The sequence below is a fragment of the Pelodiscus sinensis genome, chromosome 30, assembly GCF_052426305.1.
Source record: "Pelodiscus sinensis isolate ZL-2025 chromosome 30, ASM5242630v1, whole genome shotgun sequence".
Taxonomy (NCBI): Eukaryota; Metazoa; Chordata; order Testudines; family Trionychidae; genus Pelodiscus; species Pelodiscus sinensis.
The window spans coordinates 9,030,497-9,057,855 of NC_143081.1; the positions used below are offsets into that span (position 1 = coordinate 9,030,497).

Sequence of the window (27,359 nt, forward strand, 5' to 3'; positions counted from 1 at the left end):
GAGCCTGTTGGGGGGGGGGGGGCGAAGGTGGAAACGGAAACCGCGCGCTGCCCCTTCCCTCCCACCTAGTAAAAATGCAGCGCGTGCTTCGCTCTCCCTGGGCATGTGTGGCGGCGAGTCGGGTACCCGGACCCTGCATTCCCTCTGCTACAAGATGATACTCGGTCAGCCAGTGGCACAGAGAGCGTGTATTGGTTCTGTGAGGTACAGCACAGCCCGGGCTCTATGTGGGGGTGTGACGTAGTGGGGGTACTTGCTGGGCTGTGGTGACCCCTGCTGTCTGGAGCAAGACCCAGCAGGGAAAACCTCGCTAGGCAGAGGTAATGCCAAACTTGTTGAACCAGTGGCCAGACACCCCCCATGGAGAGGAACAAAGGAAGGTGGAATGCTGCCCTGACTGGGGGCAGGGCTGCAAGGGAATTTAGTTAGTTACTGTGGGAGAGCATGGAGGAGAGCCTAGGAGAAGGGGCTGGAGTTTAGGGGCCCAGTCTCCCCCATCTCAAGGGGGCCTGAGGCATCCTAGCCCAGCTCTGTGGCCAGACTACATCTGTGCTGTGCTGTATCCTGGAGAGGCAATAAACTTCCTCTATTCCACCGGCTGGTGAAGTCTGTTTGTGCCATTTGGGGGTGCAGGAGACGGGGAACCCCCAACGCGCCGTCACAGGGGGCAGGCAGCCTCAGACCCCTGGGGGTGAGGATCCACCAGCCCCTGAGCCCCCAGCTCTCTGTTTAGTCTGTTCTCTCCATGTTTTCCCAGCCCAGATTGACTCCTCTCCAAACCACACCCTTCCTTTGTTCAGACCCCTTTCCTCATCAGTGAGAACCTGTCGGGTCACTGCCTGCATGACATGAGGGTCCTCATGCAGCGTCCTCCACCCCCTCTGCTGGGCGGTGCTTACAGACCCAGGTCAGTAGGGGTGATCCATAGCCCAGAGCCCAAACGTAGGGACTAGACACGGAATAGACACCACCCCCACTGCATAACAACGGGTAAATTACAGGCTGAGAGGCCGGAGAATCCCGTGCGAATCCTCCTCCCCTTTCTGGCTGCATCCCTGCTGCGCTGTGTGTGTCTCTCTCCGGGTGCAGCAACAGGGGGTGGTGAGTGCAGCTGCAGGGAGACCCGGTGTGATGGCGAGTTGGGGATCCCCCATAATCCTGCAGCCCTTAACAGCAAGAACAGAGCTAAGAACAGACTCCGCCAGCCAGTAGACTAGGTTTATTGCTCCTCTAGGATACAGTACAGCATAGAGGTGATGTGGCTACAGGAGTCTGGGCCAGGATGCCTCAGACCCCTGGAGTTAGGGGGGTCCATCACCCCCCTACGCCTCCAGCCCTCAGTTTAGGCTGTTTTCTTCATGTTCCCGAGCCAGCAACTGACCCTTCCCCAGTAACCTGGTGTTCGGCTGCATCTCCCTCCCTCCCTTCCTCTTTCCCACTGGGAAGCTCCTTGTTATCTGGTCAGGCTGGACCTGGGTGTCTAATACACATGCCGGTGAGTCACCGGGAATCACACATCCCAGCGCAGGGGGACACCAGGTTACAGAGCAGAGAGCACCCCCCACTACGTTACATCTGGTTCTTGGAGGTGCCCCGGGAGACGGTGACCGAGCTCCGGAAGGAGGAGCTGTTCTCTGTGTGACGGGTGGAACCGCCCTAATATCCCAGTTCCAGCCCCTGCAGCCCTGTCCCGGGAGCTGCCGGCCCTCAAGGCGGAGGGCTGAGAACAACAGTGAAAGGGGTTTGCTGATCCCAGCATCTCTCTGAACTCGGTTTCGTTTCCATGCACGGAGCTTGGGCGCCCCCAGCGCCAAACGGCTTCGCTCATCGCTGCAGGGCGAGGTTTGTGTCTGGGCTCAGACCGGCTTCTCCTCGCTGTGTCTCTCGCACAGTAATAGCGGGCGGTGTCCTCGGGCTTCAGGCCGGTCATTTGCAGGTGCAGCAGGTTGTTGGGGTTGTCCCTGGAGATGGTGAATCGGCCTTTCACGGCATCAAGATAGGATGTACTACTCCCACTCCAGCTGATGTAAGCGACCCACTCCAGCCCTTTCCCCGGAGCCTGCCGGACCCAGTGCATTGCGTAGTCGTCAAAGGTGAAGCCGGAGGCTTTGCAGGAGAGGCGCAGAGAGTCTCCGGGCTTCTTCGCATCCCCTCCGGACTCCACCAGCTGCACCTAGGACCGGGCACCTGGGAATAAAGACCGGGTGTTAATACGGGGACTAAAGCAGCGATAACACAATATTATCCCGACTCTTCCCGTAGAAAATACCTCGCAAAGCGGCTACGGCGAAAAGCAAAAGGAGAAACTTTTTCATTTTCCTGCTATTCAGGGACCTTTGAGGGGACTGGCTGGTGCTGCCCAGACCCAGCGGCTGCGGATCGTCTGTGCGGGTGCAGCCTGGGCAGAGGGAGGGACAGATTTAAAGAGGACACGGCCTCTCTCATTTGCATAAGTCCAGCCTTATAAGAGACACGTTCCTTCCCCCGGTGATGTTTCCTAGCTTTACAGAGCGGGGCTCGGACGGGCCCTCAGGATGGGCGCGCAGTGCCTGGGAGGCGGATCCGGAAGATACTTTTTTCCAAGTGAGAAGCGACGGGCTCGCCCCCCGTCCCCTGGCCGGACACAATGATACAAACCGGCCCATTGCAATACAGATGACGCCTAATTTAGGGAGGGGATTTCACAGGAGGCTCAGAGAAGCATCGGGCCCTGTCTCGGGGGGGGAGCTCTTTGGAGTCCTTCGTGCTCCCGACCGCTCCGCAGCCCGGCCCTGCGTTCCCCTGCGCATCAGGCTCTGAGTGATTAGCCCCGCCCTGTTTTACACCCTTACCCACGTGACTGCCGCCATTGACCTGGGTGCCTGCTCTGCTTTGTGACGTCATCAATAGCTGAAGTGCGGGGCCTTTTACCTCCAGGGGGTGACGGCGTGAAATTGTGGGACCTTATTGCGGGCGGCCTGGGAGGTCTCAGCTCCGCCCCGTGACACCAGCTGAGCTGGAGGGAAACGAGACCCAGCTGGGCGGGGGCGGGGGAGCCAACGTACCAGACCCTGGTGGGGAGGGTGACTCAGAAGGGGATTGGCCCCGGATTGAGGTTCCCGGACGTGGCGAGGGATCGTTGCACCCAAGGTGAAACATTGTCCGGCAACGGAGGAGTTAACACAGGCGGGAGGTTTGTGTTACATGCACCCAAGTGCCGAGTCCTCTGCCCAAGCCCGGAGCCTGTTTCTCTACTGCCCCCTCGCGGCTGCCGTGGGAAGAGCGATTCCACAGCCTGGGATTTTGCGTGTCTGTCAAATGAGATGAATCAATTAAAGAGGCAACGTGTCTCATTTGTGCGCTGATTCCATTGTGATCCGAAAGCAGAAATCCAATCTGGATTCAACTTTTGTAGGCAATTTCCTCTTCTCCTAATGTCAAGGTTTGGTTGTGCCAGAAAAACGGGATGTGCCTGGATTTCGACTGTTTTCCAAAACCTGGAAAGGGAGGGGGCAGAGACAGGAGGGATGCGACACTCACAGTCACCACTGGGGGCAGTGAGTGCAGGAGACAAATCCTGCAGTGTCAGGGGGAGGCCAGCTGGGGGCAGAGCTCATCATTTTGCCTGCCACTAGCCCAGGTAAGTGGTCCCTCTGCCCCAAGCCCCTCCCCCAGCCCTTGGTCCCAGATCTGGATGAGGAGAGAAAGACCACCAGTCCGACAGCTGTGCCCCCTGCCTCCGAGCACCGAGGTTTCGGGGACCCCGCCCGTGCGGAGATAGGGTCAGTGTAGTCACAAGGTTGAACGAGGCTGGAACAGACAGAGGAGCAGGGCGAGCGGGGCCCTTAGAGATTAGGACACACGCGGGGATGGATGCGAACAGCCCACCCGCTCCTGTCGGGCTGGGACCGGGGCGGGGCGATTGTCTGTCAGACGAGAACATAGAGCGCAGGGACAGTCTGAGTCCCGGTTCTTTCTTCCCGGGAAATACAAGGGGTCTGGGTGTGACGGCGTGTTGGGGGTCCCCTGTCTCCTGCACCCCGAAATGGCACAAACAGACCGCACCAGCCGGTGGAATAGAGAGTGTTTATTGCCTCTCCAGGATACAGCACAGCACAGATGTAATCTGGTCCCAGAGCTGGGCTAGGATGCCTCAGGCCCCCTTGAGTTGGGGGGAGACCCTAAATTCCAGCTCCTCTCCCTAGGCTGTCTCCTCCATGCTCACAGACAGACAGCCACCAACTAACCCACTTCCAGCCCTGCCCCCCAGCCAGGGCAGCCTTCCACCTTCCTTTGTTCCTCTCCATGGGGGGTGTCTGGCCACTGGTTCAACAAGTTTGGCATTAGCTTTGCATAATGAGGTTTTCCCTGCTGGGTCTTGCTCCAGACAGCAGGGGTCACCACAGCCCAGCAAGTACCCCCACTACGTCACACTGGGAAACACTAGAGGGTTACAAGTCGTGGGCTGGAGAGCTCGCGTGTCCGGCAGCCTCTCCCCAGGCGCGGGCGGGGAATGAGGATTTGGAATCAGTCTATGGGGTGACCCGGGCTCACACAAAGCGCAGGAGAAGGCGGCAAGACGGGAGCAGCAGGACTCGGTCGGTGGAGTCCGGATTTGTGCGGAGGGGCTCGGAGTGGGAAGGTTCCGGGCGAGCTCAGGACAAATAGAGGCAGAGCGATGGCAGGGACTGTCCCAGCAGCAGGGGAGTGACAGAGCCAGGAACAGATCCCCGCTTCTGACTCCCAGCGCAGCCGCCCCCCCCCCCCAGTGCGCACAGTGGGATCCCAAGGAGGCCCCCTCTCTCCCCAGAAGAGGCAGAGCGAGTTAGTTCCATTTGCATCGTTTGGATTTTATTGTGTAGCGGGGGCGGGGCGGGGATGGTGTTTCCCAGACCCCTTGTATTTCCCGGGAAGAAAGAGCCGGGACTCAGACTGTCCCTGCGCTCTGCGTTCCAGTCTGACAGACAATCGCCCCGCCCCGGTCCCAGCCCGACAGGAGCGTGTGGGCTGTTCGCATCCATCCCCGCGTGTGTCCTGATCTCTGAGGGGCCCCGCTCGCCCTGCTCCTCTGGCCTCGCCAGGCTGCTTAGAAACCGCTTCGCCTTTTTGTGCGGGGCCCGCTGCGCGCTGTGTCACTGTGACTCTCTGGCGCAGTAATAGGTGGCGGTGTCTGCAGCTGACAGCGAGCGGAGCTGCAGCGAGAACTGGTTCCTGGCGGTGTCCCCAGAGATGGTGATTCGGTCCTGGACAGACGGGGCGTAGCTTGTGCTCCCCCCGCCAGCTGGATACACCCGCCCCATCCACTCCAGCCCTTTCCCGGGGGGCTGCCGGACCCAGTGCCAAGCGTAGCTGCCGTCAGTGATGGACACACCCGAGACAGCGCAGCTCAGGGTGAGGGTCTCTCCGGGCTTCACCGTCCCTGGGCCCGACTGGACCAGCTGCACCTGGGAGCGGACACCTGGGGAAAGGGAAGCAAAGGGAGGAAAGAATTAGCCACCGAACCAACCCACGGTTCGGTCCCTGATTTCCCCCTCTGCCCTCGTCTCATCCACACTCACAGCGGGGGGCAGCGAGCAGGGCGAGGAAAAGCAGCAGAGGCTCCATTCTCGTGTCTGGGCAGAGACTGACCCTCCAAGAACCCGGGTTTGTATTTAAGCAGCAAGGCCTGGGCCGGGATTTGCATGCGGGTCGCACCCAGCGGATACAAGGTGACAAAGCAACGCCTAAGAGGGGAGCGTTGTCTGGCGGAGCCACCTGCAACTCGTCATCGCGTCCGGCCTGGGATGGGGCGGTCACAGGCGGTAGGAAAAGCCTTTCCCCTGAGTGCCATGTATCTTCGGGCAGAGGTTAGCAGGGTCTGGTGCCCTACAGCTGCGGCTCCTGAGAATAGAGATGGCACCGATTAAACCAGAGCGCAGACACAGCGGGTGGAAATGAGCTGCCGCGGGGACGAGTAAAGGGGAAGGTGATTCCTTTCTGTAACACTAACTAATGAATCTCTTGCCCCGCGGACAGAGCCGATAAGAAAGTGGTGGAGAGAGCCCGGGCATTGGGCAGGGGATACAGATAAACAGGTGCCGGGAGGCAGGAGGAAATGGAGACCGGAAGGGACGATGCAGCTTTGGGGTTTATGCCACAAAGAACTTTGACTGCGGTCGGGGATCCCAGAGTTAACAGGCAGGGGGAGCAGCCTGCCAGGACCGGCTCTAGGTTTTTTGCCGCCCCAAGCAAAACGTTTTTGGCCGCCCCCCCTTTTTTTGTTGGCTTTTACACATATTTGCACTTTGCAATTTTTGTTTGTTTGTTTTAGACTATTAAAATTAAAACAATGAAAACAAAAAGTTTGTAGTTAGAGAAATAAAACAGTTTCTTACTAGTGTACTCATTTAATTTTAACGAAATCACAATTACAAACTATTTGGGTTCAACTCTACACTGTAATGAAAAACGTTAGTGTCTTCCCGTGCGCCCCGTTGCTCCTAAATTAAAAGAATTGATATGAACTGAATTTTTCTGGTTTTTTATACTTGCATAGCCCGTTAATAATTCAATAAAATCTACAGTTTTTGCAATGATACTTTCAATTGAAATTAATGTGAGTCCTGACAAACAATTTTGAGACATGGCAGATCTCAAATAATTTTTTAGTAATTTCAGTTTTGAGAAACTGCACTCACCAGGAGCCACTGATACTGGTAATGTTAAAAGAATGAGTAGCGCTATAGCAGTGTTTGGAGTGAAAAAATCATTTCTTGCTCTCAATTCTAATACTTTTAGAGGAGACGTTTTAGGACTTATTAGCTCAGACAAAGCTATTAATTCATCATACAATTCTACTCCATCAGGGTCAGCAGTGTTATCAGTACTAAGCGCTAAATGTAGGTCCTGGCAGTGCTTCATGATTAGATCTTCTTTAGAAAACTGATTTTTAATATTTCCAATATTGTATAAAAATTCAAAAGTTTCACAAAGACCGTTCAACTGATCAAATCTTTCTTCATGAAGGGAGCTCAGACCCATTTCACTGGCAGTTAGGAAATACCAGGAATATGGAATGGCTGCAATATGAGGAAAGATTAATAAAACTAGGACTTTTCATCATGGAAAAGAGACAACTAAGAGGGGGAAATGATCCAGGTCTATAAAATCAAGACTGGTGTGGAGAAAGTAAATAAAGAAAAGTTATTCACTTGTTCCCACAACACAAGAGCTAGGGGTCACCAAATGAAATGAATAAGTAGCAGGTTTAAAATCAACAAGGTATTCCTTCCCTCAATGCACAGTCAGCTGGTGGAACTACTAGCCAGAGGATGTTGTGAAGTTTAGGACTTTAACAGGGTTCGAAATTGAGTTGGATAAGATAATAAAGGAAAGGTCCATCAATGGCTATTAGCCAGGAGGGGTGGGAATGGTGCCCCTGCCTCTTTTTGTCAGAAGCTGGGAACCCGTGACAGGGGGCGGTTCACTTCATGAGTACCTGGTCTATTCATTCCCTCGGGAGCACTTGGGATTGGCCCCTGCCAGAAGACAGGATAGTGGGCTAGATGGACATTTGATTTGACCCAGGATAGTCATTATTATGGTCTTATATTACCTGCAAGGATTTGGGGGGAGGGGAGAGATTTTGCCAGAAGATGGACATCTGATTGGACCCAGTATAGTCATTATTATGGTCTTATGCTACCTTTGACCATTTAGATCTGGGGTGGAGGAGAGGCAACTATTTCCCTCTTCCTGTACACTTGCACCATGGTTAATACAGCAGTGTCCTGATCTCAGTTGCAGCCCGAAATGCGGGCGATGTTCAAAGACCGGACATTCCCCCAGGGATCAGAGTGGGTAGAATGGTCCCAAGTTGACCGACCTCCAGTCTGGCACCTGCTTGTCAGTGTGAACTGACACTTGGTCCAGGTGAACTCGGCTCCTGCTCCCTGCGGCGGACTGAGGAGCTGACGGGGGTTCTGTGAGGTTCCAATCGGAGAGGCGGCCTCGGCTCCGAGAAGAGGGAGGGAAGGTCGCTCCCTTCGCCCCGCAGCAGAGCGGGGACCTTTCCGCTTTCGGACAACAGCGACCCCTAGTGGCGAGGGATCGGTTCCCTGTCTCGCTCCCCTCTCGCGGATTTCACGCTGTCAGCAGGTCTGGGAACAAGAGGCAGCAGCGGTCACTAACCTGGCAGCGCCCCCGGCCCTTTTCCGGGGACAGACCCCCCCCCCCCGGCGGCTGAAGCCCAGCAAGGCCGTTTGCAATCGCTCCCCAGCCAAGGCGCTGGTTCGCGGCTCATCGAAGACAGAGCAAGAGCTAAACGCTCTTTGGAGAAGCAAAAAATCTAGAGCCGGCCCTGAGGAGGGGAAGGTTCTCCGAGCCAATAGCTGGTTCTTGCCCAGACACAGGGCTCTGGGAGCTGTGATCGCAGGGGCAGCCTGGACAGGGAAAGATTTAAACGGGCTGGTAGCGTAATGTACAAGTGTCCCTCTTTCTAAGGTACAAACATCTGTCATTGGCACCGGAATGACTGTGACTAAGGCTCTGAGCGGACTCGGTCTGGGTAAAGACAAACGTGCAGCGCCTAGCACAGCGCACCGGGGCCCGGACTGACATGTCCGAAAGGAGAGATTGCAGGGGGCCTTCTACGGCCCCAGTGTCCGAGACATGGTTCTAGCTTGGCTCGAAAGCCGCTGCGAGCAGAACAGAGTCTCGTTCGCTCAGAGAACGTTGGGTCAAACCCTGCAGGAGAACACTTGTCTGGCGAGAACACGAGGCAAATCAGAGGGAAGGGCCCTCAGAGGGGTGTGGATGCTGACGAGCTATCAGCTTCCACAACATCAACCTCCTCCCTTGAGCACTTCCGGGCTGTCTTTCTGGGGGATAGTTGTGACGGCGCGTTGGGGGTCCCCTGTCTCCTGCACCCCGAAATGGCACAAACAGACCGCACCAGCCGGTGGAATAGAGGAAGTTTATTGCCTCTCCAGGATACAGCACAGCACAGATGGAATCTGGTCACAGAGCTGGGCTAGGATGCCTCAGGCCCCCTTGAGTTGGGGGGAGACTGGGCCCCTAAACTCCAGCTCCTCTCCCTAGGCTGTCTCCTCCATGCTCACAGACAGCCAGCCACCAACTCACCAACTTCCAGCCCTGCCCCCCAGCCAGGGCAGCCTTCCACCTTCCTTTGTTCCTCTCCATGGGGGGTGTCTGGCCACTGGTTCAACAAGTTTGGCATTAGCTTTGCATAATGAGGTTTTCCCTGCTGGGTCTTGCTCCAGACAGCAGGGGTCACCACAGCCCAGCAAGTACCCCCACTACGTCACAGTTCTCCCCCCTCCGAGAGCGAACTGAGCAGGGTCACTCCGCTCGTGACCTAGGGAAGTTCGGGTCCTCTGCGTGGGAACCCGCCCTGGGGACATGGGTGCTCCCCTTGACTCGGGCCGGCCGTGGCGAGGACCCACATGAGCTGGCTTCCCTCTGTCCACTCGCCGCCCCGCTCCAGGGCGACTGGCACAGGCCTGTCCTCGGGGGTCACTCCCACCCTTCCACTGGCCTTGATCTCTGGCCAGGGTCTCTCGGGCCGGGGCCATAAGACCTGCGAGCCTTCTCTGGACAGCCAGGGCGGCTTCCATCCCCGATGCTCCATCCAGGGGTGTCTTCCCCTCCCATAACTCTCTCAGCAAGCCCAGAGGGTTCTCTATTTGGGGTCGAGACCCCCAAGCCGCTTTCCTCCTGTCTTGGGCCTTCCCGCCCCTCTGCAAGGAGTCACAGGACCGGCAGTACCGCTGCACGGCTGTAAAGATTCCCGGCCAATAGAAGTGCTGGAGCAGCCTCAGCCGGGTGCTCCGGATCCCCCGGTGGCCCCCAACGGGGACATCGTGGGCCAAATACAGCAGCTTGAGGCGATACTTTCGGGGGACGACCAGCTGCCGCTGGACCCCCCATGTCCTCACCTTCCTGGGGGGAAGCCATTCCCGGAACAGGAGTCCACGCTCCCACAGGAATCTCTCCTGGCCACCTCTCCCCCGGGGCTGAGCTGAACGGAGGCCAGACTGGTCCCTCAGCCTCTGCAAGGAGGGGTCTGCCTGCACCTCAGCCTGGAATTCAGCTGCTGAGGCAGGGATCGGGACCTGTTCCCCACCTTTGCCTAGGTCCGGAGTCCCAGCCTGGCTCCAGACAGCAGGGGTCACCACAGCCCAGCAAGTACCCCCACTACGTCACAATAGTTTTTATCTATTGCTCGCAGGAGCTGCTTCTAATCATATTGCTTGTTGTGACGTAGTGGGGGTACTTGCTGGGATGTGGTGACCTCTGCTGGGTCTACAAAGGAAGGTGAATGCGGCCCTGGCTGGGGGGCAGGGCTGGAAGTGGGTTAGTTGGTTGGTGGCTGTCTGTGAGGATGGATGAGATAGCCTAGGGAGAGGAGCTGGAGTTTTAGGGGCCCAGTCTCCCCCATCTCAAGGGGGCCTGAGGCATCCTAGCCCAGTTCCTGTAACCAGATTACATCTGTGCTGCGCTGTGCTGGGGGAGCAATAAACCACCCTCAATTCCACTGGCTGGTACAGTCTGTTTGTGCCATTTCGGGGTGCAGGAGACGGGGAACCCCCAACGTGCCGTCACACTTGTTGCCTCCGAGGGTCAAATACAAGACCATTGCTCCCCAAACAAAGAGAGAAAACTGTCACCTTTCACTAGACTGATCAGCATTTGGGAGGCAGGACACCGTGAAGTAGGAGAGCAAATCAGTGAGGTCACCTTGTGGCCGGCAAGGTTCAGGGGCCGTGCCGTGTCACGGGAGCCCGTCTACCAGCAGCCGCGCCGCGGCCTCGGCCTCAGGGCTTAAGCCCCGAGACCAAGCGCAAAACCTTCAGCCGGGCGGGTGCCGCTCTCCTCCCGCCTGGACGCCGGCTGAGAGGGAGAAACGCACGAGCCGCGCGGGTTCTTAGCCGCCTCCCTCCTACGGGCCTGTTAGTTGCGCAAACCTCTGGGCCTGTCTCATGTCTCAGGCTGTGCCCGTGCTGCCTCTGCCCCTCACCGTGGCTCTTGGCGCTCCCTGCCAGGGGACTGGAATGACACCAGGGAAGCCCCTTCTCTGTGGCTAAAGCATCTTAGCTCCCCACCCAGCCCTGCTGTGGGCTGCCCAGGTCTCTGCTCTGTCGGCTTCCAAACGTTACCTTGACCAGAGACCCTGGGAAATCCAGTCAGGCTCTCAGTCCAAGACCCCCTCTGCAGTTACCTCAGAGATGCTTAGAGCTAGTTTGGTTAAGCCCTGGAGATTGATCTGAAATGAATGAATAGCAGGTGCACATGTACTGACTGTAGCTGGTCCTCCGAAGTGTATCTATCTTGCTATTTCCTCCCGGCCCGGAACTGCACCATCACTTGCTACCTCTTTTTCAAGAAGTTTTCCTCGTGAACTAAGACAAATTAGATCTTCTCATAGCAGTGGGTTAAATTCACATCCCTCATGTAAAGTCATCAAGTGAGGTGAATTTATTCCAACCCAATACATCAGGAAAAGGGGTGCACCCAATAGGAAATCCTCTGCTCCCAGCCTTGCAAAGTATCCTTCTCCTGAGAAGGTAGGTGAAATATATCAGTATGGGGGACTTGGGTCGGTTTCTCTTCAATTACCAGGTTACCCCATCGCTTTGTCATGTCTCTACTCTAGATATAGTTTGCTAAGATTCAGAGGTAACTGTGTCAGAGTGGATGTGGATAAGAAAGTGAGAAAATATTCTTTGTATCCGCCTCCACCCTGGTTGAACTAGCTCTTATATAAACACTCCCATCTCTGTATCCCTACTATCTGTTTCCTTTTCTTTCACTTCCTGCATCTGACAAGTGAGTTGCAACTCAGAAAAGATTATGCCACAATAAAATTGTTAGTCTTTAAGACCAAATATTTCTCGATTATAGTTGATTGTACTCAAGATCTGAGGAAAACGGAGCAAATGTCAATAGTTTTACGATTTGTGAAAACTGATGAAAATGCAGAAGAGAAAATTTGTGAACACTTTATAGAATTTATACCAGTGAACGAAACTACTGGGAAAGTCCTCAGAGATGTAATTCTACAGAGATTGGAACACTATGGAATACCTTTAGAAAATATGGGCGCCCAAGGGTACGACTGCGGCCAACAAAAAAGGGAGATGGGCAAACATTTTTCTGCTTGGGGAGGCAAAATAGCCTGGCCACCATAGCTTTCTTGTTCAAGAGAGCGTTTACATTGTACTCATGGATGCTCTTGCGCAAAAGCACATGACAGTGTAGACGCTCTCTTCTGCAAGAATTTTTGCACAAGAATTCTTCTGCAAAAGGGTTCTTGCCAAAAAGCTGCACTTTTCTCCCGTCTGCTCCATGTGTTCCATTGACATCCAAAGGGAGGCGAGAGGAGAGTAACTCCTGATCTGCAAAGGTTGAGCTCTCAGGGGCTTGAAACCCCAGGGAATCACAAGGGCGTGTGGCTCGGCTTTCATGTCCCAGCACTTGCAGTCAGAGTACCTGCCTTGCCAAGGCCAGTCCCAGCAGCTTCTTCACCAGCTCCAGGCTTGTGGTCTCATTCTTTCCAATGCTCCTCTCCAATAAACTTTTTCCTTCACAATCAATTACTTGGGTTGCCAGTGGAGGGCTCTTCTGTTTCCCAGAAGGGCACTGGAAAAGGTGAGCAGAGAAGAACGAAGGCATTAAATAAGGACTACTAGGAGTCGAACCTGGGTCTTCCGGTTTAGTAAATAGGCGCCTTAGCAAGTTGAGCTATAACTCGAAAAACGGTTGCTAACTGTTTTAGTTTATGGTCCAAGACAACCCCTTCAAATTCCAAAGTTCAGACATTCCCTATTTCCCTCCGGACCTACACGAAAAGAAATCCGAATTTACCCATCCAGATGCCCTGAATGTACACTTTCTGAAGATATTTTAAGTCACTCCAATGTCTCTTCCCACTTCTCCAAGAGAAGTCTTCAGCAAGGGCTCTTCCAATATTAGTGGAGACATTAAAATGAGGTCGCTTCTCCACGCAGAAAACAAAAGCCATGTGATGGCCAGATTTCAACTCACTCCCAAGGATGGGAAAAAGGAGATTTTGAGTAAAGCGCCTTCGCCACCCTGACGGTGGAATTGATCGCAGTCTCTGAAATGTTGGAGTTGCTCCGGGAGGCCGAGATGGACCGTCTCTTTGAGCTTCTCCCCGCCTTGCACAGCACAGCCAATGGACACACACAGTCACCCTCCCTACAGCGGTGAGGTGGTTTGTGGTGAGCAGCAAGGAACTGGGCCGGGGGCGGGGCCAATAGAACGGGGGGACCCAGGCCGGATGTGACGCAGCATCGCGCTGTTCTGTCTCCTGGCAGGGGGGTTCCAGAGTCCGGCTGGACACAGAATGTCCCGCTGCTGGTTCCTCTGCCCGCCGCCGAGAAATCGCTAAAAGAAAGGGGGGGTCTGTCTGCACCTGTCAGGCAGCCAGGGCTGGATTAAGGAGGGTGAATAGACCCAGATCGTTCGATCCGCCTTAAGAACCGCGTTCCCCAAACGGCTCGCAGCCAGGTCCCGCAGGCCTCACTCCCCACAGTGGAGCCACACTCGCAGCTGACCGAGGGCCAGAGCTCAGCCATGACGCAGCGCACAGCAGCTCCGCTTGTCACCGTCAGAGTCAGATTTACCTGCAGCCCAGCCCCGACAGGCTGCAGTCAATTGCAACCCAGTTCTCTGTGTGAAAGGAAGGCTGGCTCCTTACCAGCTTTAACCCGGATTACGAGCTTTGCTAGTTCCAGCCCCACCTGCGGCAAAGGGCACTTATCAGAGTCCATCTAGGTAACACTGAGCCCTGCCAGGAGTGCAGGGGACGGGACTGGATGTCCGCTCTGGGCCTCTTCTAGTCCTATGAGTCTGTGCTCTAAGGAACAGGGGATTTAAATCAGGGAGTTCCCATTCCAGTATCTCCCATGAGCCGGTGGGTTCGTGCTGCTCCCTGCGGGAGGTACCTGTCAGTGTCCGTGTGGGGCAGGTAGAGACTCTGGGCTCAGCTCTCTTCACTGCCCTGCTCAGAATCCGCTTCCCCTTTTTGTGCCAGTCCCTGCTTCGCTCCGTGTCACTGTGTGTCTGGCACAGAAATACGTGGCGGTGTCTGCAGCTGTCAGCGCGCTGAGCCGCAGATAATACTTGGTGCTGGAGGAATCCACGGTGATGGTGATGCGGCCTTGCAAGGACGGGTTGTAGTTTGTGCCTCCGCACCATCGTCCCATCCACTCCAGCCCCTGGCCTGAGGCCTGCCGTATCCAGTTCCAGCAATAGCTGCTGGTGACGGTGCCCCCGGTGACCGAGCAGGTGAGTGTGAGGGTCTCTCCGGGCTTCACCGCTCCCGGGCCAGACTCTTGGAGCCGAAGCTGGGACAGGGCACCTGGGAAAAGCAGGGATCGGTCAGACTCAAACCCATCTGCCTCCTCCCCCAACCCGCGCAGCCTCCCGCCGAGACTCACCCGGGGCCAAAGCCAGGAGGAGCAGCGGGAGGAGCGGGGAGTTCATGGTGCGCGAGGAGGGGACAGCTCGACTCCTGGGGACACGGCGGTTATGAGCTCCCGGGGGCGCTATTTCAGCCCAGAGGCCGGAGCTGGGATTTGCATAAGGAGGCAGCGCCCAAGGGAGGGGCGAGAAGGAGCAGTTCAAAAGCCCCCTCTGCCTCCCTGTGCCCTTTCTGGACAGACATAGTCTCTCTCTCTCTCTCTCTCTCTCTCTCTCTCTCTCTCGCACACGCTTTGCTCGTTGCTGAAAAGGAGGAAAACACAAAAGTCCAGAGTGAATTAAACACTCTCACCCAGGGCCGGCTCTAGGTTTTTTGCTGCACCAAGCAAAAAATTTTTTGCCCCTCCCCCACAACCCCCCCCAAAACACAACAACACCAGGATACTGTTGAATCGGGAAAAACGGGGAGGGGAGGAGGGGTGACCGAAGTTCTTGACAAAAAAAAAAGGACTTAGGCTAAAACATTTTAACATAAAACAGAATGTTGCCTTTAAGAGTGAGTGTGTGGATAGAAACAGGGGAGCTTCCCTTAGGTGTTTTGGCCAGCAGCCATTTCGTGGAACCAGGTAAGTATGGTGGCTGGGGTCAGGGTGCTCAGGGAGTTCGGGGGGGGGGGCTAGAGGAGAGGCCAGGCGCTGACTGTTCCTAGGGTTGCCAGGTGCCCTGCAGTTTCCCCTCCTGGTCAGGAAAACAATCAGAAAATACCAGACATCTCAGGTGTCCGGCATTCACTGAATTTGTTTTATCAGACAGGAGGTGAAAATACTGGACTGGCCCGGTGGATACCAGACACCTGCAACCCTAGGCAGGAAGGGGGCGTCCTACCTGGGATTTCCATATGATGTTGGTGGAAGGATGGCTGATGGCCAGGTCCAGGCTGTGAATCTGGCAGAGCGAAGCCTCCGTTGGAGTGGAGAGGCTCTTGGAGGAGCTAGCGGCTGCTGGGGAGGAGCAGGACTCAGGAGATAGGGCTGGCCAGCAGGGCACACATGGTGCCAGTGCTAGTTGCACATGCGGTTGCCAGGTGTCAAGTTTTCTACGGGACAGTCAGGTATTTGCACCCTCTGTCTGGTAGAAAAATTCAGAAAATACCAGACAAGTGCAGGTATTTTCAGCATTTCTGGCTGGGCGCCGGAGGGAAGCCTGGGGTGAGGGGTGGAGGAGGGAGTGACTGGGAGGTGGCCCGGGTTGGCGCTGGGAGACCTGTGGTCGTGTGCAAAAGCTGGGTGGGGCAGGGGCACTCACCTGAACTCCCAGCCACTCCCCCGCCGGCTTCTTCACGCAACCAGAGGCTCCAAGCACCCGGCACGCCAAGTTCCAGCCCCGTCTCCAGGCTGGCGCAAGGTCTCTTTCCTATCGCCGGGCTCATGGCCACAGGCGCTGAGGTTCCGGCCGCACTCACATGCCCGTCTTGCACCACAGCGTCCTGCGCACCTGCACCGCTCCCCTGCCAAATCCCGCCCCCTCCTCTGCTTGGGATCTCCCTCCTGTTCCTGTCCACACGAACATCCCTCAGCCCGTTCCCACTCTGCTTCCCGGCCCCATTGCAGAGGTGTGAGCCTGGGTGATTGCCCTGAATTAATTCTAAGTGTCAACAGCATCTGGGCCCGGGGTGTGAATGTGCCCCCGGTAGCGATACCAGTGAATGCAAAGGTCATCCCCAGGGAGCAACGTGGCCTCTCCGATAGGATGATGCACGGACAGAGAACAGCCCAGGTTGGGTTTGCTTGGGGGGATTTTTGCAGGGGAATAGAGGGGTTAGGACAGTGTGTTAATGCCGGGGAATTGCAGATAGGAGTCTGAACGAAGACTTCATGCCTGTGATTAAGCCTCTATATCCCTCTGCACCTCTATGTGACCTGCTCACCGACGGGCTGCGGACAGGTTCTTTCTCCAGCGCGGTGCAGCGCGCTCAGCCAGCGCTCAGCAATAGCTCAGCGCGGGCGATTTGTTGTAGAAATGATGTGAACACCCTCCTCTTCCCCCCACCTCCCAGCTGCCAGGAGCTGGAATATTCCGCATCGTTCAGGAGAGATCGCGGGTCAGGGCGATTTTCAAGGACACAAAGGATATTAGGGACCGCTACTACAATGGCTCAGGCCTCGATTCAGGGAAGCATGGAAGAATTTTCCGAAACCCGGCTCTGGGCGGGACAGTTTCACATTTCAGCCCAGTTCTCAGTCTCTGGCTGCACGTTGCACTCTGCTCTCAGCGGTGTCACTGGCTGCGGGAATATTTGTCTCGTGTCCCTAGAACACAGAGAGTTCCCGAAATATTCACCCGCTGCTCTGGGCACCGACCTGCCCTTTCACACCGATCCCTGCGCTGACCGGACAGAACAGCCTGGAACTGCGAGTCGCTGCTGCCCCCTGCCGGGCGCTGGCAGAGCGGCTCTCGCTGCAGCTCGGTTTGTGTTCGGGGCTGGGCCGCTTTCTGCTCTCTGTGCCCGGCGCAGTGATAGCGGGCGGTGTCCTCGGGCTGCAGGCCGGTCGGTTGCAGGTAGAGCAGGTTGCTGGGGTTGTCCCTGGGGATGGTGAATCGGCCCTTGAAGGCCTCGGCGTAGCTGGCAGAAGCCGAAGTTGGGTTTGTTTCCCTGATCCACTCCAGCCCCTTCCTCGCAGCTTGGCGAAAACAGCTCTCGCAGTAGCTGCTGAAGGAGAGGCCGGAGGCTTTGCAGCCCCTCGAGACTTCTGTCCCTGCGTCCAGGCATTCCCAGTCCCCTCGCCTTCCGCTGACACTGCCTGGGCAGGCGCACGCGGGGGTTTGGTTGCGGAGGAGACACGCGCAGGCTTCCCTCGGGGCGGGGGTGGGGGCGAGAATCCCGGGAGGAGGCGGGTGCAGGGCGCTCTCTGCCCCCAGTGCCCCCTGTTCCCGCTCCCCTGCCAGCCCTCGTTCCCTCTCCCTATTCCCCAGTTCCTTCTCCCCACGCCCCGGCCTAAGAAACCTGACTCCACTGGCACCCTTTCCCCTGCCCTCCTGACAGCCTGTTCCCACTCCCCTGTCCCCAGCCACAGAACTCTGTCCCCACTGGTACCTTGTTCCCTGCCGAAGCACCCCCTAGGACTCTTCCCCAGTACCATGTCCCCTGCTCCCACCAACAAGGTTGGGGCCACGTTAGTGAAGCTTAGGGGGTGGGGTTGGAGGAGGGTTTTTTTTGGCATCTCTCTTGTGTGGCCCCAAATGTCTTTTCTGTGGGTCAGTGACCCCTGACTCCAAACAGGTTCCCTGCCCTTCTCAGAAATAAAGACAATGCAAAACCTTTTTGTGTTTGACATAATATTTTATTTAAAAATGAAGCCTGGCTGACAAACCCCCAATGGGGGCCAAGCCCCCATCTGGCCACAGCATCCTAACACTCCTGCTCTCCCCTTTCCCCCAGAACCTACATCTGAGCCTGTCATACACTGGAACCCCCTGCCCTGAGCCCCTCACATACCCCAACCCAAATTCCTGAACCCTCACATCCTAAAGCCCAGTGTGTGTAGCTTTGTATAGCGTGGGGCGCAGTTGTTTATTAGGTCAGACATTTAGTCTCATTTGCCCTTATGGGGGAGGGGTTCTGCCCGTTCCTTACATGACCTGTGCAAAGCTCAGAGAAAACAGCAGCACCTGGGTGCTTGGTGGAGCTGGGTGGGGGGCGGGAAGGCAGGAAATGACTCTGCCCTGTAGCTGGAGATTGAAAGGGGCTGTGACTTTTTGTGTGTGCGGTGTTTTGGGGTTTTTTTCCCTCAACAAAAAATCCTGGCTGCCAGGGCCCCATCAAAACTGTTCAAATTGGGCCCCTGCACTTCTTAAAGCCAGCTCTGTCCCAGGTTTACCCCTCCCCTCTCCCACCCTCTCTCCTTTCCTGCCCCCTTCCTCCAGTCTCACCAGAGTTCACCTCCCCCCCCAGTTTTGTTAAATAAAGAGAGTTTATGTTCATGAAAATACGTGTACTTTATTTGACATCAGGAAGGGGGATGTGAGGGAGGAATGAGGCACAAGCACTCAGTGGGGCAGACCAGGGGGCTCTCAGTGCTCCTCAGGGTGGAAGCTCTCCCACAGGGCTTTCTGGATACTGACAGACTCCCAATGGACCTCCCAGATGGCAGCCTGCAGAAAGTGCAGCCAGGCTCACAGCAGCAAGTCCATGAGTAGCATCAGAGTGCCCAGGGGCAGTTCTGGCTCCATGTTGCAGACTGTGGTGTCCTGAGCGAGGGCAACCAGAGCATGAAGAGACAAAATGCTTTGCTGTCCCTCATTGAGGTAGGCAATCAAGCAGGGAAGCCTAAGAATCGCCCGTCCATGGGGGGTCCCTTTAAGCACAGGGCTCAGATAGCCTCAGGCAGCAGCCACACAAAGTAAATCCTGACCTGATGCCCTGCTGGACCTGGCTCTGGCTGGCCTCAAATGCAATTCAGCATCCACTCAGTGCGGACGTGCTATTTCGAAATGCATTTTGTGTGTAGACGTGTTAGTTTGAAATAACTTATTTCAAATTAACTATTTTGAAATAAGATATTTTGAAATAACACTGTCCTGTCTACATACCCTGAGGCAGTGTTTCTCAAACTGTGAGTCAGGTCAGGAGCAACTTACAGGGGGGCCACAGCTGGATCCATTTTTTTCTTGCATTTGTGTCTCCCTGGCATCTCCAGACAGTTCGGTGTTTGCAGGCTCCGTCGGGTCAATTTTTCCCTGCCATGTCTGGCGGGGGCAGGGGATTGAGGAGCATCGCAGAGTCTAGTAAAGGGGGGGCAGGAGGGGGCAGTTGCAGGGCTCCATGCTAGGGGGGTGCTGGGCTGGGAGGGAGCGGAGCACGTGCTGCTCTGGCCCACCTGACCAGCAGAGACTGACAGCTGCCACCTGATGCCTCCCCTACCAGCTGCGAGATGAGGCAGTTGGTCTGGGCGGTAGGAGCAGCCCCTTTTAAAAGTAAGATTCTTCCTCGCGCCTGGCTCTGCAGCAGGGAGATTTGATAGAGCGGGGCTCCTGATGCTGAGAATGCCTGCCTCAGGGGGAGAGGGGAGCGAACTTGCTCGGGGAAGCGGAGTGGGGGGGTCGTCTTCCCCTTCGAGCCCCTCCCAGCCATTGCAGGGCGCAGCCAATGGACACACAGTCACCTGCCGTACAGCAGCGAGGTGGTCTGTGATGAGCTGCAAGGAAATGGGCCGGGGGCGGGGCCAACAGAACGGGGATATCCGGGGAGGATGTGACGCAGAGTTGCGCTGTTCTGTCTCCTGGCGGGGGAGTTCGAGGCCGGCTGGACACGGAATGTCCCGCTGCTGTTTACTCAGCCCGCCGGCCAATGGGCAGCTGGGAAATCGCTGAAGGGCGGGGTCTGTCTGTGTCTGTCACACACCGCATGACATAAGGACACGAGAACAGGCACGCAGCGTGGAACTTTCCCTACCGGGTCCGACCGCCAGGGCCGGATTAAGAAGGGTCAAAAGACCCGCAGCGACCGATCCCCCTTTAGAACCGCGTACCCCGAACGGCTCGGAGCCAGGTCCCGCAGGCTGCACTCCCCACCGTGGGGCCAGACCTACACAAGCTCAGCCATGTCCCAGCGCACAGCAGCTCCCCTTGTCACGCCCACTGCCTGCTTCACCCAGCAGCCGAGCCCCGACAGGCTACAGTCAATTCCCTGCGAGGCGGCTGCGGGTTCTGCAGCCTGGGTTTTTGTAGGAGCGTCAATAGGTTTCGTGTCACTGTGTCTCTGGCACAGTAATAGCGGGCGGTGTCCTCGGGCTTCAGGCCGGTCATTTGCAGGTGCAGCAGGTTGTTGGGATTGTCCCTGGAGATGGTGAATCGGCCTTTCACGGCATCAAGGTAGGATGTACTACCCCCACTGCCACTGATATAAGCGAGCCACTCCAGCCCCTTCCCCGGAGCCTGCCTAACCCAGTACATGTAGTAGCTGCTGAAGGTGAAGCCGGAGGCTTTGCAGGAGAGGCGCAGAGAGTCTCCGGGCTTCTTCACATCCCCCCCGGACTCCACCAGCTGCACCTGGGATCGGGCACCTGGGAACAAAGGCGCGACAGAAGCATTAATATCAAACATGCCAAACAAAATCTCCGTCCCCCTCTCCAGCGTATTTAGCTAGAAAATACCTGGCAAAGCTGCCACCACGAACACTAAATAGACCCAAAATTTCATGTTCCCAGTTGCTGAGGGGCAGAGCTGGCAGGTAACTGCACAAACACCGGGGGCTGCGGGGTGTCTCTCCGGGTGCAGCCTAGGCAGAGAGAGACCATTTTAAGCAGGCGTCTGTCACCGCCATTTGCATATTCCCCTCCTTATCAGAGACACAACCGCCTTCCCTGAACGAGCCGAGTCACTGCCATGGACTCTCCGGCAGGAGTCTCCGTCCCCCTCCCGGTGTGTTTGTGCAGCGCCTGGCACAGCGCGGGGGGTCCCGATGGGCTCTTACAGCTCTGGGGAGACACCGAGAAATGACGTCACTTAGCTCGTCATGAATGTCTAGGGGTTCCTGGGGATCGGTTGTGATGAAGGGAAATATTTTCCCAGGCGTTAGTGGTTTCGGCTCACTGGGGGGGGGGGGGATCCGTGTTTGTTGGGAGGCCTGAGGCGCGAACATTTCTCCTCTCGGGTCAGGTTCGGCGGGATTTGCAGCTCCAGGCCAGGGGGCTCCGGGCGGCTCAGTGCGATTCTTCCTCCTTTACGCCGCTTGGGACACGCGAGCCCCAGTTCGCACCGTGTCTGTAACTCCCCCCGATCGCTTCCCGCTGCGCTCGGTGAGTTCGATGCGGTGAGTGGCTGTGACGGCGCGTTGGGGGTTCCCCGTCTCCTGCACCCCGAAATGGCACAAACAGACTGCACCAGCCAGTGGAATTGAGGGTGGTTTATTGCTCCTCCAGCACAGCGCAGCACAGATGTAGTCTGGTCACAGGAACTGGGCTAGGATGCCTCAGGCCCCCTTGAGATGGGGGAGACTGGGCCCCTAAACTCCAGCCCCTTCTCCTAGGCTCTCCTCCATGCCCTCCGACAGCCAGCAACCAACTCCCTCACTTCCAGCCCTGCCCCCCAGCCAAGGCAGCATTCCACCTTCCTTTGTTCCTCTCCATGGGGGGTGTCTGGCCACTGGTTTGCATAGTGACTCATCCTGTTTTGCTGGGTCGTGGTACCCACGGCAGCCAGTGGGGGATCCCCCAGAGCCAGCAGCATAGAAACCAGCCAGGTACCCCCACTACGTCACAGTGGCCCAAGCCGCTGGCCCATTTCTGGCCGCTCACCCGGACTGGGATGCGCAGCCGCAGCGAGGCACCTGCTTTGTCCCCGTCACACTCCCCCTCACTGGAGGAACCCACATTTCTACCCCGGCCCCTTCTCTGCGACGCTCCCAACCCCTGCCCCGTGCGGACCGCGACTCACCAGCGCCCCCTGCCAGAGAATTTCTCCCCCGCAGCCTCAGGCGGGACTGAAATCTCCGCGGGGGACGTGGTGGGACGGGGCAGCGGGGCAGCGCCTGGCTCCCTCGGGCACCTTTGAGATTCCAGGCCTAATTCACTCGGGGAAATCCGGCTTTCTCCGCCTCCCTGAGCCCCCTAGATACCAAGGGGCGGAATCAATCCCGGAGCCGGGCCCGATATGGGACGGAGCCTCCCCCGTTCCCTGCCCGGCTCGGCTCCCCCGGAATTCTGCTGACGCCCGAGCTCACCTGGAACCGACATTTGGCAGGAAACGTTCCCCGGGCACCGACCCGGACACAGAGACGTGCCCCTGCCCGTCGATTGCAAAGTATCTGGCAAGCGGGGCGGGCCACTTGCTAATTCCCTGTTGGGTTCATTCCTCCTGACGCACCTGCCATTGGCCGCTGCCGGCAAACAGGACTGTGGGCTAGAAGGACCTCGGGTCTGACCCAACGTGGTCACTCCTATGGTTGCAGCTCTGGGCAGGGGATGGCGTTCCACTCACTTGTCGGAGACATGAGAGAGGAACTCCTAGATACATCAACAGCTCAGGGGCCAGTGTATCGGCCTTATAGGCCGAGAGTTGTGAGTTTAAAGCCTCGGGGGCAGCGTCTACTTTTAAGTGCACCTAGATCCGTAGTGTGCAACATGCTCATCACTAATCTCTCTTCGGCTGCTTGAGTGTGGCTAGGTCGCAAGTTCAGAATTCGCTGGACACCGCGGATCTAGACGGTGCTTGGTCCTGCCGTGAGGGCAGAGGACTGGGCTTGAGGATCTTTGCAGGGCCCTTCCAGTTCCAGTGTTCGAGTCTATGGGTCCCGCTCCAACCTGGCGAGGCGAACACCTCCTGCGGCAGAGGGACGCTGGACTGGCGGCTGCTCCTCTCTGGGGCTAGTAACGCCAGACCGGTTCTCCGCGCGGTTAGTTTCAGTCCAGGTTTTCCTAGGCTCCCTCTCGCTGTGTGTATCTGGCGCAGCGATACAGGGCGGTGTCTGCGGGCTGCAGACCGCTCAGCTGCAAGGACACTGCAGCACGGTCACTGCTGCCCCCAGGCGGCCCAAGGCGGAGGTGCAGGCTGGGTTCTTGTAGAATCTCTACTAGGTTCTGTGTCGCTGTGTGTGCGGAACAGTAATAGCGGGAGGTGTCCTCGGGTTTCCCTAACCCAGCCCCTGCTGCAGCTGTTCCATTTTCACCTACGCAACCCTATGGGCCAGAATCTTAGAACCCTTAACTGAGTACTGGGCACAGATGTAGTTGCCTCATCTAAAAAAAGATCTATTGGCATTAGGAAAGGTAAAGAAAAGGGCAACACAACTGAGTAGGGGTTTGGAATAGGTCCCATGTGAGGAGAGATTAAAAAGACTTGGACTTTTCATCTTAGAAAAGAGGAGATTAAGGGGAGATAGAAGTCTATAAAATCATGACTGCTGTGGAAAAGGTGAATAAAGAAAAGTTATTTACTAATTCCCTAAATATAAGGATTAGGGGTCACCAAATGAAATCAATAGGCAGCAGATTAAAACAAAGAAAAGGAAGTTTTTCTTCATTCAGCACACAGTCAACCTCTGGAACTCCTTGCTAGAGGATGTGGTGAAGGCTAGGACTTTAATAGGGTTCCAAAAAGAGCTAGCGAGATTCATGGAGGTTAGGTCTATGAATGTCTATTAGCCAGAATGGGTAGGAATGGTGTCCCTAGTCGCTGTTTGTCTGGAAATGGGTGAGAGGGGAAGGATCAGTGAGGATTACCTCTTGTGTACTCTCCCTTTGGGGCACCTGGCACTGGCCACTTTTTGCAGATAAGATACTGGGCTAGATGGACATTAGATTAATCCAATGTGGATGTTCTTACGTTCTTAATTCTCTGCAAGCTTTGCACAGGGCCTCTTGAACCTCTCTGTTTCTCAGGGCGTAGATGAGTGGATTGACCAGGGGCGTCAGGACGGTGTAGGAGACCGAGAGAACTTTCTTGAAGTCGCTCAGGAGGTCGGTGGTTGGGAACATGTAGGCAATCATGAGAGCTCCATAGTAAATGCTCACCACAATGAGGTGGGAGGAGCAGGTGGAAAAGGCCTTTTGCCTCCCGGTGGAGGAGCGGATTCTGAGGATGGTGCTGAGGATGCAGATGTAAGACGCCAAGGTGAGCAGGAAGGGGACCAGTGCGAAAATCAAGCAAATTGAGAACGCCAACGTGTCCATCAGCAGAGGATGATTGCAGGAGAGTTTTACAAGGGGAATAAAGTCACAAAAGAAATGGTCGATACCATTAGGGCCACAGAAGGTTAACTGGGACAATGGCAATGCTGTTACACTACAAGCAATGAATCTACCTATCCATGACCCCCCGGCAAGCTGGAGGCAAGACCTGATACTCATCCGGGCTGCGTAGTGTAGTGGGTTGCATATGGCTAGATACCGGTCGTAGGACATCACTGATAGGAGGAGGCATTCTGAGCCTCCCAGAGCACCAAAGAAGTAAAATTGTGTGAGACACCCAGTGAAGGAAATTGTCCAGTCCCCAGTCATGAGCCCGGCCAGCAGCTGGGGCAGGAGGGTGGAGCTGTAGCAGATTTCCAAGCAGGACAAGTTTCCCAGGAAGAAGTACATGGGGGTGTGGAGGTGTCGATCAGCCACAACCAACACTATGACAATGACGTTTCCAGCCATGGTCACCAGGTAGATCACGAGGAAGAGCAGGAAGAGAGGAACCTGCAGGCCAGGAAGATCCCCAAATCCCAGGAGGATAAATTCTGTGACAGATGTTTGGTTTCCTTGTTCCTGGGTTGCCATGGGGTGTGTCTGTGGGACAGAAACAGGGTCACTGGGAGCAATAATTAACATTCATTGCAATATGGCAGCCTGTGGCGCTGGACTTGGACAGGGGGTACAGACTCCCTGACGGATGTGACAGTCGCTGGTTCAGACAGTCACTCCCATCACTGCCTGGTGGATAAAAGCTGAACAAGGGAGGGGGAGCTGGGCCAGGAGGGAATATTTGACAGGGAGCTCCAGCAGAGAAACCAGCCAAGCAAGCGGGCCTGGGACTTGTAAGGGCCGGGTGAGGAGCTTCCCTTTGGCCTGGCCCCTGGTTCTCCTCCTTTGGATAGAAAGCAGCAGGGCACATGTAAGAGAGCCTGGACGGCCCTTCCTTAACCAGAACAACAATGTCTCCAGTGCCAGGCCTCATCCAGTCCTTGGATCTCTCACAAAGCAGAGTCTAGGCCTGACTCAGCTCTGGGGGACTCATGGACACATACAAATAAGGCCAAAGAGGGTGGGGGAGAGTCAGGAGTGCTGCCCAATCTTGCATAACTTGTACAGGACATTGAGACCAGGGCAGTTGGACCAGAAACAACCTGGTCCTAGTGCATCCCATTTTATAAGAAAAATTCCAGAGACACCGGGAAAACTATTAATTAAGGACTTTTGCAATATTTTGGCCCAGCAAAATGTATCCTAAATATTGACATAATAGGTATCGTACACGATATGCAGTTGATTGGTAGATATGACTAGAACCACCAAGTCTCGCTTTGCTATAAATTGGGTGTAGTAAGAAGAATGATGGGAGGGAAGAAGCAGGAATGACCCACAGGTTTTGCTTTTGCTGTAACTAGAAATACTGGAGCCCTTCCCCATACCCAGCATTCAAAGGAACCCCGACCTCCTGCCTGGTATTGTAGGAAACATACGGATGAAGTACAACCAAACTAGGATTAATTATTGTATGTACATCTCCACCTTGAATGTGCAAGCAGGTGTGATTGTCCTATCCCAAAAAATCTACACTAAGTATGGAAAAGGTGCCGAGACGGCAATAAAACACGAGGGGCTTGGAAACAGTTTCAAAAGCGGGGAGAAGAAAAACATCAAAATTGTGCGGTTATGGATGGTCTGTGAAATCATGAATGATCATCTCCTGCAGGGGTGGGCACTAAAACTGGGCCATTTCACCGGGGTTAGCCCCTGCTGGGCTGCTGCCGCCATATTTACCTGCACCGCCCCTGGTACTGCAGATTGTAGCTCCCAATGGCCAGGAACGGCGATCCGTGGCCAATGGATGCTGTGTTCCCCGTACCTGAGGCGGTGCAGGTAGATATGGTGGGGCCAGGGCCCACAGGGGTTAACCCCCAGGGACCAAATCCAGCCACAGGCCAGTATTTGCCCAATATCGGCTGTTGGGGGAGGGGAGGGGGTTTGCCTAGGGTGCCAGTTGCTGGCAGCTAGTCTAAGGCTGCAGACAGGCAGGTAGCCTGAATAATTGTGTGGGTAATTTGGGAGGTTAACAAGTAACTGGTTATCTGGTTATACAGGTTAATCTTACCAGATAACAGGTAACTGGTACCTGGGCGCAGCCCCCACCTGCAGCCTGCTGTGAGAAACAACAATCAGTTTCACACATACTGAATGGGAAATGACCCTCAAGTAATGGACTACAAGCCAAATATGAGCCAGCAGTGTGACATGGCAAACATGATTCTGGGATGCATGAACATGAGTGTTGTGAGCAAGACACAAGAAGTCATTCTTCCGCTCTACACTGTAGTTAGGCCTCAGTTGGAGTATTGTATCCCATTCTGGACACCACATTTCCGGAAAGATGTGGAGAAGTTGGAGATGGTCCAGAGAAGAGCAAGAAGAATGATGAAAGATCTAGAGAACATGAGCTATGAGGAGAGACTGAAAGAACTGGGCTTGTTTAGTTTGGAAAAGAGAAGACTGAGAGAGAACATGATAGTGGTTTTCAGGTATATAGAAAGGCATCACAAGGAGGAGGGAGAAAAATTGTTCTCCTTGGCCTCTGATGATAGGACAAGAAGCAATAAGCTTAAACTGCGGCAAGGAAGGTTTAGGTTGGACATTAGTAAAAATGTCTTGTCAGGTTGGTTAAACACTGGAATAAGTTGCCTAGGGAGGCTGTGGAATCCCCATCTCTGGAGATATTTAAGAGCAAGTTAGACAGATACGTGTCAGGGACTGTCTAGAATGTACTGGGTCCTGCTGTGAGGGCAGGGGACTGGACTCAGATGACCTCTCGAGGTCCCTTCCAGTGCTAGAGTTCTATGAAGATGGCGTTGGTGCGAGGACATTGGAGCAGCCTGGGACAAGACTCTCCCAACATGTAAACTGGTGTTTAATTAGGAACTGAACTATTTTCCTCATCAGGGGAATCAAAAGAGACAATTAGACAAGGCACGTGGAATGCAAGTGCCTCTATGCAAGTCCCACTGGGCATTGTTAGCTCCAAAGCTCTGGAGACAAAACCAGTCAGCGGGGGAAAGGCTGGCGCTGGGCAGTCATGAAAAGTGTGAAGACATCAGAGGATACAAACTTCAGGACACGCTGAGTGGGGTCCCAGTGGGCCAGGTTGGGATTGCTCTGCTGGGGCAAATGGCAACGAAGGGGGCAGATAGTCCCCCAAACTGTCAGGCTGATATTTAGATTGTTCAAACTGGGGAGCAAAAA

At 55.5% G+C, this 27,359-nt stretch overlaps 1 protein-coding gene across 1 annotated transcript; it reads right to left on the reverse strand.

The window, feature by feature from the left end:
* Nucleotides 1–11,927: 11,927 nt before the first annotated feature.
* LOC149521155 (olfactory receptor 10A7-like) lies at nucleotides 11,928–24,683 on the reverse strand. Its single transcript, XM_089774360.1, has 5 exons — nucleotides 23,746–24,683; nucleotides 16,815–17,047; nucleotides 14,085–14,362; nucleotides 12,469–12,618; nucleotides 11,928–12,035 (listed from the first exon to the last, which is right to left on the reverse strand). Exons 1-5 carry the CDS (start codon nucleotides 24,681–24,683, stop codon nucleotides 11,928–11,930), a joined length of 1,707 nt encoding a protein of 568 aa, XP_089630486.1.
* Nucleotides 24,684–27,359: the final 2,676 nt, after the last annotated feature.

What these genes read in the sequence shown, in the direction of transcription:
- LOC149521155 (XM_089774360.1), bottom strand. Translation starts at nt 24,683, where the DNA reads ATGGCAACCCAGGAACAAGGAAACCAAACATCTGTCACAGAATTTATC. An exon ending in GCTTGCAGAGAATTAAGAAC is followed by an intron (nt 17,048 to 23,745) that starts GTAAGAACATCC and finishes GGCTTCTGCCAG; the next exon opens with CTACGCCGAGGCCTTCAAGG. An exon ending in CGCTGACAGCTGCAGACACC is followed by an intron (nt 12,619 to 14,084) that starts GCCACGTATTTC and finishes CACCTTTTCCAG; the next exon opens with TGCCCTTCTGGGAAACAGAA.